The sequence below is a fragment of the Cyprinus carpio genome, chromosome B12 (genome assembly GCF_018340385.1).
Source record: "Cyprinus carpio isolate SPL01 chromosome B12, ASM1834038v1, whole genome shotgun sequence".
Lineage (NCBI taxonomy): Eukaryota > Metazoa > Chordata > Actinopteri > Cypriniformes > Cyprinidae > Cyprinus > Cyprinus carpio.
This window is the reverse complement of record NC_056608.1, coordinates 23,381,577-23,396,321: the sequence shown is the minus strand read 5'-3', so window position 1 is coordinate 23,396,321 and position 14,745 is coordinate 23,381,577. Positions and strand designations below refer to the sequence as shown.

Sequence of the window (14,745 nt, the reverse complement as noted above, 5' to 3'; positions counted from 1 at the left end):
TTTTAACCTGCTGTATTTCACATTCTGAAACTTGTTTGTTTGTATTTATATTTTTATTAATTGTTTGGTTTTATATATATTACAGACATTGCATTTCACATTCTTAAACTTTAGATTTTAAGCCATTCTTATTTCTTCTTCTTTTTTTTAGACAGTTTATTTTACATGCGGAAAGTTTTTTTTTTTTTTCAGACTATGTATTTCACTTTCAGATAAACATTAGTTTATTCGTTCATTCATTCAGATTTCAGCTATTCTATTTCACATACTCAAACTTGGTTGCTGTTTGCTTTATTTTTATTTATTTATTTCTATTTGAATAAATACATTTGTTGAGATTTATTTATTTATTTTGAACATTGCATTGCATTTGACATGATAAAGGCCAGTTGCTCTTTTGGACCATTTGTTGGTTGAGTGTAAGGTAGTGTTCAGATTTCTAGATGAGTGTTTGTCAGTAGTTAAGTGTTAAGAGGAGAAAACACACATTCTCATGACTCATTGATCATCTATTGATCGGGGTGTTGGAGAGTGTTTCAGTATTTGTGTTTCATAAGCGTCTTCTCTGCATGAGGTTCATCTTTCATTGACGCTGCTCTCTTCAGGCCGTTCAGCACAGCTGGATTTGCTCTGAGCACAAATGGACTGATGGGAATCTCAGCGGCCGTGTCTATGATAATCATTAAATGAGGCTCTTGACACCTCCATGCAGTTCCTTATTGTTCATCCTGTTTGGGCAGCACAATTCATCAAATTAACACAATCCTCTAAAATGATTTATTTTTATGCCAACTAACCCTGATTTTCCCCTCTTTTTGTATTTATTTAGCATGTTTTATAGGATTTTTAAAGCATTGATCATGCTAATATATATACTGTATATATATTTGTGAATTCTAGGGTGCTGCACTGAAATACGTCCCAACTATCGTCAATGATCTGAAACTGGTCTTTGATCCAAAGGAGCTCAGGTGAGTTTATTACTGAATATCCTTTTATATATATATATTTTTGAATAAAGACTTTTATTAACTGTTGTTGTTAGTAGCATGTTTTAATACTGCATGTCTGCACACAGCCAAAAGTAAATGAGTTTAAGGAAAAGTGTTTTGCAGCAGAGTGTTGTAAGCAACAAATAATAATAATAAAAAAACAATTTTTATTTTATTTTATATTTTAATTAAATTTATTTAGTTTATTTTATTATTTTAATTTGTCTCATTCTTTTATTTGTCTCATTATTTTAATTGTATTTCATTTTATTTTTTATAAGCATATGAGTGGATGTCTATGATATTTGATATGCTGAATGAAACAAAAATTCCCTTCTGAAATAAATAAATAAATTAATAAACCCTATCAAACGATATTGTTGCCCGTCCTGCCTCATCTTTTTAAGCTGACATTTGGATGTTATCCAGCTAATAATTGTGTTCAGTTTATTTTATTTTATTTTAGTTTAGTTTCAGTTTTAATTTTTACTTTATATTATATTTTAATTATTATTTTATATTTTTTATTTTATTTTTTTACCGAAATGTCTTTATAAGATTTAAACATGCAAATTATTTTCTGAAATTAATAAAGTACGTACAAATGATATTGTTACTCATCCTGCCTCATATTTTTTAGCTGAAATTTGATTGTCATCTGTCCAATAACTGTATTAACTTAGAATTACCCTTATGTTATTCTTGTTTTTTTATTTATTTATTTTTTTCATCTTCTTTTATCACAATTATTGTTGTCCTTAGCTTTAAAACACAAAAATCCCTCTTCATACAACAATCTTGTCGCTCATCCTGTCTTTCTCTCCTCATGTCTCCATGCCCATCCCGTCTCACTCTCTTTGTCTCTCTCTCACTCTGTCCTCATCCTGTCATTTTTCTGTTTTTTTTTTCATGCTGTCTCTCTCACAAACAAAAAGCAAGACAGTTATCCCCACCCTGTCTCTCTCTCCCCATGCTTCTTATTTCCTCCTGTCTCTCTAGCTGCCGGTCCTCATCCCATCCGTCTCTCCTCGTGTCTTTCATCTGCTCCTGTGTGTGTGTCTCTCTCTCTAAGTGACTCTGAGAGGCTGCTAATGAAATCAGGTGTGAATGATGGAGTTCTTCAGTCTGAGGCTCCTCAAACACTAGATGGGATTGTCATTAACATCTTTCTGACCAGTGGAGTTTTGCTCGTATGTCATTAACGTTACCACATCGCTTTTCTGCTCAAGCATTTCTCACATGCTTTAGATTCGAAACACAATCAGCGCAAAGTGATCCCGTTGCCGTGGAGATGTGGCGGTCACTCGCCCATCCCGTCTGCTGGTCTGGATAATGTGTTCCTCCCTGAGTGGCATTATAATGGAGTTACATCGCTCTTGTGATGGCTAAATTTACTGCGCACACACACGCACGCACACGGTGATAGATGAAGACATGAATCCTGCTGCGTCTCAGGAGTTTAGCTGACGACGGCCTTTCCTCACCAAACCAATTTTCCCAGACATGACATTTTCACAAGGTGTTTTGTAACAGCGGGATTCTTGTTTGATTCCCTGAGTAATCTGTGTGCTTGTGTAAGTGATGTTTTTAGACTGAGAGCTGTTGAATAGAGTGTGCAGGCATATAAAGTAGTGGTCAGCAGCTGATGGTGGATTAGTTTAGTGCTGGATGGTCTCAGATGTTCTGGAGAAACTCTTGAGCGTTGAGATCTATGTGTGTCCTGACTGAAGTGGTCTCTCGCTGTAATTCTGTTCTGTTCTTCTCTTCATCCCCTCCTCCTCAACCACCCCCACCTCAACACCCCCACACTCATCTTCTCTACCAGAGAGAAAACCTGGCCTTTACTTTCTCTTCTCTTTCCCTTTTCCTTATTTCTTTTACTTCACTTTTCCATGACTCACCTTTTGCTTTTGCTTTTATTTTTGTCCTTTTCTTTTTTTTATTTTTCTTTTCTTTTACCTTTCTGTTTTCTTTTCATTTTCCTAATCTCCTTTATTTTCAGTTTCTTGATTCACTTTTTCCCTTTACTTTTTTCTTTTTTTTCTTTTTATTTTCCCTTTTAATTTTGCTTTTTCTCTTTTCTTATATTTTTGGTGATGATTTTTATCATTATTTATCATTTTCACAGTTTAAAATGCAGAGACAAAAGTAAGGAAGTCATTGATTCACCTTGATTCTGTGACTCTATCAGAACATGAATCTGATGGTTGTGCATCCCGAGTAATAGCACGAGTTTGGGACGGGACTTTTGTTTGAATGACCAATGCTGGAAGAGCCCGTTCATGAAAACTGCTTCAGGAAATGTGTTTTGCACTTTTCACTATCACTGAGGACAGAAAAATGACTGGAGGCCTGGTTAGCAAACACCGTGTTAGCATTGCACTGTTTGCTCAGAGTTCATTGTCACAGAAGTGTGTTTGCTCAGCAGAGAGGTTGCGGGTCCCACACACACACACACACACACACACACACACACACACAGACCAAACAAACGCTGAATGAGGCCATCTCTGAATTCTGTCATCGTCTGCCAGACTGCTCTCATCCCGCTTTCTTCAAGTGCCAGTTCTTTCCACAAAAAGAGCTGCTTCTCTCCTGTTGTGCCCTGGGCTTGTGTGTGTGTGTGTGTGTGTGTGTGTGTGTGTGTTGAGATGAGGACAGAGAGGTATAGCCCATGGCACTTAGCATGTTTTAGAAATGAACTGTCACTTCAACAGCAAATGAAGATGAGAAGAGAGGAGTCTCACACTCCCTCTCTCTCTCTCTCTCTCTCACACACACACACACCTGTTAGCGTTAACTAAGTTCTGGTGGTGCTGTTAAAAGCAGCACTGACTCTGTCTCTCTCTCTCTCTCTCCAGTAAGCTGTTCAGTGAGTTTATTCTCAAAGTTCCTCTGGGGCGTCTTGTGAAGCAGAAGTTGAACTGCATGATTGACATCGTCCACAGCGACCTGTTTACTCAGCATGGTATGTATATACACACACATAGACACACACACACACAGATGTGTTCTCTCTAAAGGTCACTGTCTGACACCGGCTGCATGATGGTGCTTTCATGCTGTGAGCTGCATGAGATGCTGTGATTGGTGCGCTTTGTGTAAAAGCATCTCTTCTGATGTTATTGATGAGTAAAATATGAGGCCTTATGTTTACAGTAAGGTGATAGATGCTTTTTTAACTTGACCTGCCCAATAGAAATTGGATTTCGTTGTATTTTTATTTTTTTAATCAATTAAATGCAACCCTGGAAAGCACAAGAGACATAAAAAAATCATGCTGACCATACTGTTATGCTTATGTCTAAAATAAATAAATAAATAAATAAATGTTTCGTGCTTGATGTTAAAGAGGGATGATACCATAACATTTAAGTGAGACAATTGTTACTGGGTGTGGAACAGATCAAAGATGAAAAAGAAAAAAAAAAAGAAATTTAGCACAAAAAAGGAGTGTCACCCAAATCAAAGAAATAAACAAAACAATCCTTATGCCTAACCTCTAAACTAACTAACAAGGGGAAAACGCCCTAATTGAACTCCTCTAAAATAACAACAGAAATACAATGGTGGTGTAACACTCACTCACACTCATTAATCTAATCAAGAAACAAAACTAACAGTATCATAACAACAATTGACTAAATATTCGAATTATCACCAAAGACGTGTTTGGGTAAGTAGCTCGATGCACCGGGATGCGTTCTTAACTTTGAACTTGACACATAGTAAGACTGTAACTCGGACATCAGTGTAATCTTTCACTTAGAATTCAATACAAGACAAAAACCAAAGAATGAATCTATAAATAGATCAAATCACACAACACAAAGCATGACTCCATAAGACAAGATACATCATGTATCGGGTAGTTTCAGCCTCACACGTCATGCCCACGGACACAAAAGTGAAAACACTTCAGCAGTGTCGAAGTTGTCATCGGATTGGTTGAATTATACAGGATTATACGAGTCACGTTCTTTAGCATTCTGCTTGAAAACAAAGATGCCGTGACGCCAAACCCCTTACGAAAGAAGAAAGTTTACAACCATCGTGTTTACAACTTTCATATTGATGTCTGATTTGAGAAGCACATATACTTGCTTTATCTACTGTTATGATGATGCAGTTGTCTGTAGAAAGTTCTGTATTGGGACATTTCTTGCAGAAATCCAGTTAATTCTCATGAATGTTTGTGAATGGCATGAATGATGCGGTGTGTAAGGATGTTGTGTGTGTGTGCTGTTAAAGCAGTGACATATGGCAGCTCTGCGGGTAGATTGTAAGTAGATGCACGTCATTCAGCAGTAATTATCTGTGGATGTGTCTCCTGTTCTGACTTAATTAAATCACTCATCACGCGTCCATGCGCTGTCTCATGAGCTTCAGTCTCTCTCGCTCTCGTAAGGAACGATTGAAAGAAATCAGGATTTAATGAATGAGCCCAATTAATAATTTGATTCATTATAAAGTATAAATAATCAGATTATTTGGTAAATGATCCGCAAGCATGTGGTACATTAGATATGTATGTATTATTAAATTAATTTAACATAAAATAAAATTGGAGATTTGACACATAATCTATAAAATCTGAATATTTTATATATAATTTATATATAATAATTTATTTGTTTGTTAAATTATACAGCAAATGTACAGCAAATATTATATTATATTATATTATATTATATTATATTATATTATATTATATTATATTATATTATATTATATTATATTATATTATATTATATTATATTATATTATAAGATTTGCCTCTAATTATTAAGATGATGTCAAGCTTCAGTGACCTGGCTTATACACACACACACACACACACACACACACACACACACACACACACACACACACACACACACACACACACACACATATATATATACTATTCTATTTTATACATCAATGACTTTGTCTTTCAGACCTTACTAAGTTTCATTTAGTTAACTTTAAATGACCTAGATGATTGTTTTTTTTTATTTATTCTATTTTCTTTGTTTGTTAAATTATAATTTTTTTTAATTATTACTATTTTTTGGAAGAGTTCTCATGTACGATGAATTATAATACAATACAATACAATATAGATTTGACCAGTGAACATATTTTTGCATGCTGGTTAAATAATAGTAATATTATTTATTGACTAAATTATTATTATTATTAATTATTTTTTTTAAGAGTTTATCATTTCTTCAGACCTCTGTCACACTGCTTTGAATGCTGCCTCTGGTCTTTCTAGCGCTGCCAGTTTTTTTGGCACCAGTAGTAGTGGAAAAATGAGTTTTGCGAAGTTGTTGAGCTGTAGATCTTTTTGTCATCTCTCACTGAAGTACTGCTCATCTCAGATTGTGTTGGAGGCCGCTGATTCCTCCAGAATGTGCTTTCCATTGCCAACAGATCCACTTGAATAAATTACCTACCAATGAGCCAGTGTAACCTGAACAAATGTGTTGAGCGCTCGTGGCTGCTGTCACTTCTTGTTGTTTTTCTGAGTAATGCGTGTGTGTGTGTGTGTGGTTCATTGCACTTCAACACAGATTTGTCAACTTCCATTTATTCTTAACAGATTTATCTAATGTAAACTTCACATGATTGTTGACTCGTGCAAATGACATTTTCAGAGGATTTTGCATTTTGTTTCTGTCTGAGCGTTATTTTGAAATTAATTTCTGAATTCTGTTTGACAGCATGTTAATATGCAGATTTAATGGTTGTTTTGCAAGACGAGCATGACTATTATTAACACTCATTCTTGAGGTTTCCGATCTTAACAAAGGTCAAGCACCACTCACATTTTTCTTCAGAAAATGTAGATTTTAAATTGGTGCCACACATCAGTGTGAAATCGTGGAGCACATAAAGCCTGTGATTATGTGCATTTCACTCCAGTAAACATAGACTGATGATTGGCTTCATCATCCTCCAATTGACAAAGATTGTGCCTTTTGACTTGGAGCATACAGTCTTTATTTATTTGTTCATATATGTATGCACTTATTCATGCATTTATATAGGCATTTATTTATGCGTTTCAATGCATAAATTATTTTTACATGCATTTATTTATTTGAACATTTATGCATGCATTATTATTATTTTTTAAATTATTTTTATGTAATATTTAGTTTACTTTTGTTACAGTAAGTAATAACCCTGATGAAGCATATATTTAAACTTTTCCCCTGGTTTTACAATTTTAATTTGGTACCCTGAAGATGAAGATTCTGTGCTTTTCTCTCTTCTTTGGTCTCTCTCTCACTTTCTAGCCTCAATCTGTTCCGAAACCTAGTGTGCTGCCTACCTACAGTAGATGGTATTTTAAGGCACCATTGCACTAGTGTGAAAGCCATTCCAAATGTTAGAGCCCTTAATCCAGCTTTCTTATGATACAGAATATTTTCTGAATTTGATGTGTTTTCCATATGCATTTTCAACAACTGCAGTATCCTCAAAAGTCAGGCACAAAACTGAATGTGAACAAGGATGACTGTGCTTCTTTATCAAATGCTTCTTTAGCTTAATGTATAGAAGATATTTCTCCTCAAAATCTAAAAACACAAGACACACTTTCTCTGTGTAAAAATCCTCTCTGACTGAGGTTTGGGTCAGTCTCTCCGTGTCTCCTGTAACTGTTTTTTCCCTCTCTAAACACACAGACGCTAGATAAATATTTGTAGCTGTTTAATGCGACTGTTAGTACCATCAACGTTCATCTGAAAGGTTATAAATGCTTTAAAGTGTCATGAAACCCTAAAACACATTTTTTGAGATGTTAACATATATGAACAGGTTGCACATCAATGAAAACAACTTTAGCACTCATTATGTCATTTATTTATATTTGAATGTTTATGCATTTATTTATCTTTTGTTTGTTTTCTTTTTGTTTATATATTGTGATGTTTAGAGACAATTCAATGGAAAATCCTTCATGCCACAATGATAGGCCACAATTCAACAGAGTGATAACTCACTGAAAAAAATGATGCAGCTTATTACCACATATTTCCACATTAAAAAACATAATAGTAATAAGCAGTTGAAGTTTCTGTTTAAATTATTTCATTATGCAAGAAAAGAGAGAATGTGGGAAACATTTGACCACAGATAATCATGATCAGAATCAAATATTCCAGCAAGTCATATAATATGCACTTATTAGTATATCTCTACATAAAAAACAGGGAAACCATAAACATAAAAACTTAATTCAACGAATAGTTGTTTCTCCGAAATGTACGTTAGGGATGTAACAATTCACTCAAGTCATGATTCAATTCGATTCACAATTTTTTTTTTTTTTAACAGAATGATATTGAAGACAAATTATAAATTAAATGTGTTCTTTTATTATTGCTTGGGCACAATGATGTACGTTTCTTTGTGAAATTGAAATATAACACTATAATAATACTAATATAGCACTTGCATATTATTGCTCTTTTGTTGGTTTTGATTGCTTCTATTGTCATCATCTGTAAGTCACTTTGGATAAAAGCATCTGCTAAATAACAAAATTTAAATATAATGTAAATGTAAACAACATAACTAAATTGAAATTTTAAAACAAGCCCCAAATCAAATAAATAACACAAATAAAAGAAATCTCTTCATGTAAACAAAAGACTTTGTCTGTGCTCTTTCCATTTAAAATTAGAGGCAACCACTGCATTTTAATCATGATCCAAACAAAGATGCAGCATACATGCAACATGAGCAGTTTTTAATCTAAATTAGATTGCATAATTTCAAAATTTGAAGCAAAAACAGAATGATTTGACTTCAGTTTTGTGAAACTATACATAAACAAATATCTGCATGAAACAGAAACAGTAGACGAGCTGAATGAGACGCAGATTCACTCTCTGCCAGCAGGTGGCACTTAAAGCATTTTATTGGTTTCCGCTGTAAACGAAGCAGCGCTGCACTTATGAACTTTAATATGCATTATACAGAAGCAAGATGAAAAGAAAAAAATACCATCTAAACTTTTCTAAAGACGGTAAGTTCCCCTCAGACATACATTCATATGAACTCTTACCCCTGATGGAATCGCGATATTTTAGTGTCTCAACTGATTTGAATTGTTACATATTTGAATCGATTTTTGATTCATCCCTAATGTGCATGGTTTCAGCTTGGTACTTTTTAATTATTATTATTTTTTTGCTCAGCAGGCTTTAAAAAACTTGTGAAGCCAATTTTGAAACTACTTTTTCCATTTTTATTTGTAGTGTGCATCAGAAGCGTCTGAGGATGACATTTGTTAAGCTTTTTCTTTAAAATGTTTAATGTTTTTCATTTGGCAGATTTATAATATTTTTTTATAAGCATTTGCATTTTCTGGGAGTTAAACTCATGACCTTGAGGTTGCCAGCGCTTTGCTTTACTAGTCGATGCATTGAAAACCATGTAGATTACAAGAAATCTATTGAAATAAATGGCTGTTTGTTGGCGTTGTTTGTAGCTGTGTGTTTGTTGACGTGTCCTGGGAATCACAGACTTCTGTCCTGGAATAGCTTGTGCAAAAGTTTGTCTTTGTTGAGTAAAATGAAGGAAAGCAGAAGTCAGGTGTCATTTGAGGAAAGCCGGCTCGCTGCTGATGTCAGGCGCTGTGATTTGTTCTGCTGTGACCCTGATTTTAATTCTGCCTGTAAAGTGCCGTCTCAAAGTTCACGGGCAGGTCAGTTATTTAATGCATAAGCGTATTGTAAAAGGATAGTGTGGATTTATTTGTGAGAGTTTAAACTGGCCTGAACAGCATGATAAATGAGCTTTCAGGAAGGCCAGCGGGAGTTCCTGCGTGTGTTTGCTCCAGAAAAACAGATTTACATTGATTCAGCTCTCACACATGCTAGCAAAGCTCCGCCTACCACACTGATTGACAGATTATGTGCCACGCCCATTTCCTGTTTTATTGATTGTATGGCATTTATTTGATTTCTTCTCCTGTAGTTATGGAGCAGATGTCAGTCTGCAATTTGAAGTGTGTGTGTGAGAGAGAGAGATCTGTTTGCTGTCTTCTGTTTGAAATTAAGTGTTCCCAAGTGCTTACTGTGTGTGTGAAAAAGAAAAATCACTTTGCTGTCTTCTGCAAGGTTAGAGATGTTTAGTCGAAGCCTTTTAATCAGAAAATATTTAGCCATTTTGAAATTAAGTGTTCCCAAGTGCTTACCTTGACAATTTATAGCACAAGCTTTTATATATATATATATATATATATGTGTGTGTGTGTGTATATATATATATATATATATATACGGTATATATATATCATTTCAGCATGTTCACATCTATATTTTCATTATATATTATATTTTTAATTATAAATTAATATTATTAACAATGACACTAATTTACTCACATTTGGTTAGTCACCTACAAATTAGACACTTAAATATTTATTTTTTAATGTTATGCCATTTTATTTTATTTATTAATTTAACTATCAATTTAAAAACATTCTTGCTATAAAACTAATATAATTCATACAACATTACCACTATCAGTGTGGTCTGTAGTTATTTATTTATTGCTTTAAAAACAGGCTGGCTAGTAGGCTGATATATTTTATATTTCAGGACTGCGGGTTTGCTCACTTCAGGGTGTAAAGAGATTATTTCACCTGCTGTGTGTGTGTGTGTGTGTGTGTGTGTGTGTGTGTGTGTGTTTAGACTGCAGAGAGATCCTGTTGCCTTTGATGACGGAGCAGCTCAAACTTCACCTGGAGAATCATGAGGAGCTGGACTCCTGCTGCCAACTGCTCAGCAACATCCTGGAGGTGCTTTACAGGAAGGACGTGGTGAGACACACACACACACACACACACACACACACACACACACACACACAGCTCTCTTCTTCTTACAGCAGTAGTTCACCCCAAAATGGAAAAGCAAAGTCTCCTAAAGTGCAGTATTCACTGAAAGCCAAATCTGTTTTTATCCCATGTCACATCCTTCAACTTTTGTGACCTGTATGTGACCCACTCAGAGATGCGAGTTTATTTAATTATAGTTAATTAATTTTTGGCTCGTGTTCTGACTGTTAATTGGCTTCTACGGTCCTCGACTGTGTTTTAACCGGGCAGATATCCAGACGCGCTGCTCTCTTCTCCATCATATGATCAATTACTGCCATCATGATCAATAGAAAACTTCCATACCATCTCTGTAAAATGAAATGTCCTTTAGCACTACTTTTAGAATAAGTGCATTTTTAAACAGCCTCATTTGCATATAGTATTTTAGCCAGGTGCATTTAGTATATTGAGTGGTTTTGAATAATAGAGCAATGAAATGCTGCACAGTAAACAGTGCATTAAACTCTCTCGCCTTTACTTTGGGTCTTTGTTCCCATCTTTACACCAGAGTTATTATCGTTAACATAAAAAAATAAAAACCTAAATATATTTTAAGCTAGTATCCAAGCCAGCATTTCACATTTTCATTTAGTTTACCTTGATGTAGTTAAAAAACTAAAACAAAAACTGAAATAAAAAAATAAAGGCTTATTTAAAAAAAAAAAAAATGCAAAATATAGAATTCTTAAAACTTTAAAATAAAATGAAAGCAGAGGATATAAAAATGAAATGTACCAAAATAACTAAAACAGAAATAAAAAATGTATATAAACTGTATAGACATTAAAAAACGGAACTAATAAAATGACAAAAACACAACAAAGTGAATAAACTTCAATTAAAATTAATATAAAAGCAGAAAATATTAAAAATTAAATATTTAATTTAATATAAACGACAGCGAAATTGCTAAAACTAACTAGAATGTAATTGGAAAAATGAATTTAAATTAAATTAGTAAAATAAAAAGTAATTAAAAATATGAATACAAACTATAATAGTGTCTAGAAGACACTAAAATAACGCTGCTTTACACATGCATGGATGGACGTCACTGATTTCCTCACTTCCTGGTGTTGTGGGTGAAGCATCCTTTGAACCATTATTTGTGTGCGTGTGTGTTGCGTAATACACACGTCACAGTCGAGCGCAGAGCTCTGTTTCTCTCACTCTCATCTCTGGTTGGAGATCAGCAGCATCCTTTGAGGAGGACCTTGCAAAAGCTTGTTTAATAATTGATGACCTGCTGTGAGTGTATCAGGATTCCCTCTAACACACACACACACACACACACACACACACACACACACACACACACACACACACACACACACACACAGCTCACAGCGTTGGATCTGATGCAGTTTGCTTTTACACCAGTGAAATCTGAAGAAATCTCTTTACTGTGCTAATTCAGTATATCTGTCCTTGCCTAGTAAACATGACTCCAGCAGCGTTAGACATTGATCACAATGATTCCCCGCAGCACTAACTCACTTCAACACAGTTATTAGCATTAATATTCAAAATATATTTAAAATATAAAAAAGTATATTTTATGATCAGCATTAATCACTATTGAATAGAAAACACGATTTACTGCCCATAAATATTTCATACTGACTTTGTAGTTTCTTTTCATTCATTGATTTTTATTTTCATTAATTTATTAATTTTTATTCATTCAAGTATTAATAAATTGACATGCTATTTTAATAAATAGTATTAAAGGGTTAGTTCACCCAAATATTAAAATTATGTCATTAACCCTCTGGAGTCGATTAACGCGTATACGCGTTTTGGGGTATTTTCTCCTGATAACCCCGAAAAGAACTTAAATTACACTTTCAGTTTTGATCGTACAGATAAGTGCAATACATCAATCGAATCTGTAAAGGGTCTACTTTTTTTTGTATACAGACATAATAACAACAAACCTTGTGCACTTATAAAATAAAGATAACAAACAAGGAGTGCTGTCTGCAGCCTTTGTCTGCGCTGATCTTCAGATACAAATGCGTCATTAAAATGAACTGTAACTCAGTGAATACTCAACACAGAGACATCTATAGAAAGCCTGACATGTCTACTTTTAAACTAAACAAGTGCTGCTGAAAACAAATATTCTGTGATAAAGTAATCCATATGAAAAACAACGCGATGTCCGTTTTTCACGTCTCTCTTCAGTATCTTCTAATGCGACCACGCCCCCGCGCCGAGCGCGCTTTTGAGATTCAAATGTTTCACTGAGGCGCGGCTTTTGAATACGCCCACACAACAGAAGACAACGCAGCGAGACTGTTCTTCAGTTTTTATTATTTTACTGTTTGCTTTGCGATGAGAGGAATAAGACATAATTCACCCCAAAAAGATGTGATGTGGTTGAGGATTTGAGATTGGATTTCCTCAGAAAAAAAAAAGAATGAAGCACTTTATTCAGCAGAGATCATAAACATGAGTAAGTCTCTTTCTATTTATTTATATACTTGTACTAGTTTTCACATAACGTGTAAACATTTTACTAGTTAGACTTTTTCCAAAGACTTTTTCCAAACTATAATTCCTGACTAAATGTATAATCAAGTGAAAAATTATGAAGTTTCAATAACAATATACGCTACTATACCATTCAAAAGCTTGATGTAAATAATATAAATGTACCAATAAATGTAACTGTAACAAATGTAACAATCATTGCTGTTCTTTAAATTTATCCCCCCCTAAAAAACCTAAAAAAAAATATTCTCAGCTCTTTTCAACATTAATAATAATAATAATAATAATAATAAAATAAATAAATAATAATAATAATGATAATGATGATAATAATAACAATAAATGTTTTTTTGTAGAAAAATAAGATTGTTAAAAGGATTTCTGAAGGATTGTGTGACTGGAGTAATGATGCAAAAAAATTCAGTTTGAAAGTCAGCTTTGATTTTTCCTAATAAACTGTTTAACTGCACTCACAAGTGAATATTAAATTATGTTGTGGGATAATTAAATATATTCTAAATAAACTACAAACATAAAATTATATACATTTATTTTTGTCCTCACATTCTTTCTTGTAACTCATCCCTCTCAGTGACACAGCTGACTGAATGGCTCATTATGCAGCTCATTATGCAGGACTTTGTCTTCTCAGGTGTGAATTCATGATATTTGACGCCTACTCACATATGACTTTTACCAACAAAAAGTGTGTTCTTAAAAAATTTAAATCAATATATTGTTTTCTGTAAGTGAGTAAAACAAGATGATTTTCACATCATCTAGAAAAAAAAAAATTCTAGGCTACAAGCTCCAGTTCTCAAAATTCCTGGGAACCAATTTTCTGTATGTGTTTTATTGCCTTATTCAAGTGATTTAACATTTTTAGTTTTTCACTAACCACACATTTTTTTTTCTCAAAAACACAATCATGTACATACATGCTGCTCACATATTATTATATCCTAGTTTGTGCTGATTACAGTGAGATTGACTTTAGCCATTTAGATATTTATAAGAAACTGAAAAAAGCACAAATGTCAGGGCATGACAAAACTTCTCCAGGCCCCAAAAATACCCTTAGACTCCAGAGGGTTAATGACTCACCCTCATGCCGTTCCAAACCCGTAAGACCTCCGTTCATCTTCGGAACACAGTATAAGATATTTTAGATTTAGTCCGAGAGCTTTCTGTTCCTCCATTGAAAATGTATGTACGGTATTCTGTCCATGTCCAGAAAGGTAATAAAAACATCTTCAAAGTAGTCCATGTGACATCAGAGGGTCAGTTAGAATTTTTTGAAGCATAGAAAATATGTTTTGTTCCAAAAATAGCAAAAACTACGACTTTATTCAGCATTGACTTCTCTTCCGGGTC

General features: G+C 34.0%; 1 protein-coding gene across 1 annotated transcript in view; it reads left to right on the top strand.

The window, feature by feature from the left end:
* The window catches only part of dock1 (dedicator of cytokinesis 1), a 238,154-nt gene that overhangs the window by 79,479 nt on the left and 143,930 nt on the right, over positions 1-14,745 (top strand). The window contains exons 24-26 of the mRNA XM_042735997.1: positions 901-971; positions 3,854-3,960; positions 10,688-10,815. Of these exons, the coding sequence (XP_042591931.1) occupies positions 901-971; positions 3,854-3,960; positions 10,688-10,815 (306 nt within the window). The remainder of the gene's footprint in view (positions 1-900; positions 972-3,853; positions 3,961-10,687; positions 10,816-14,745) is intronic.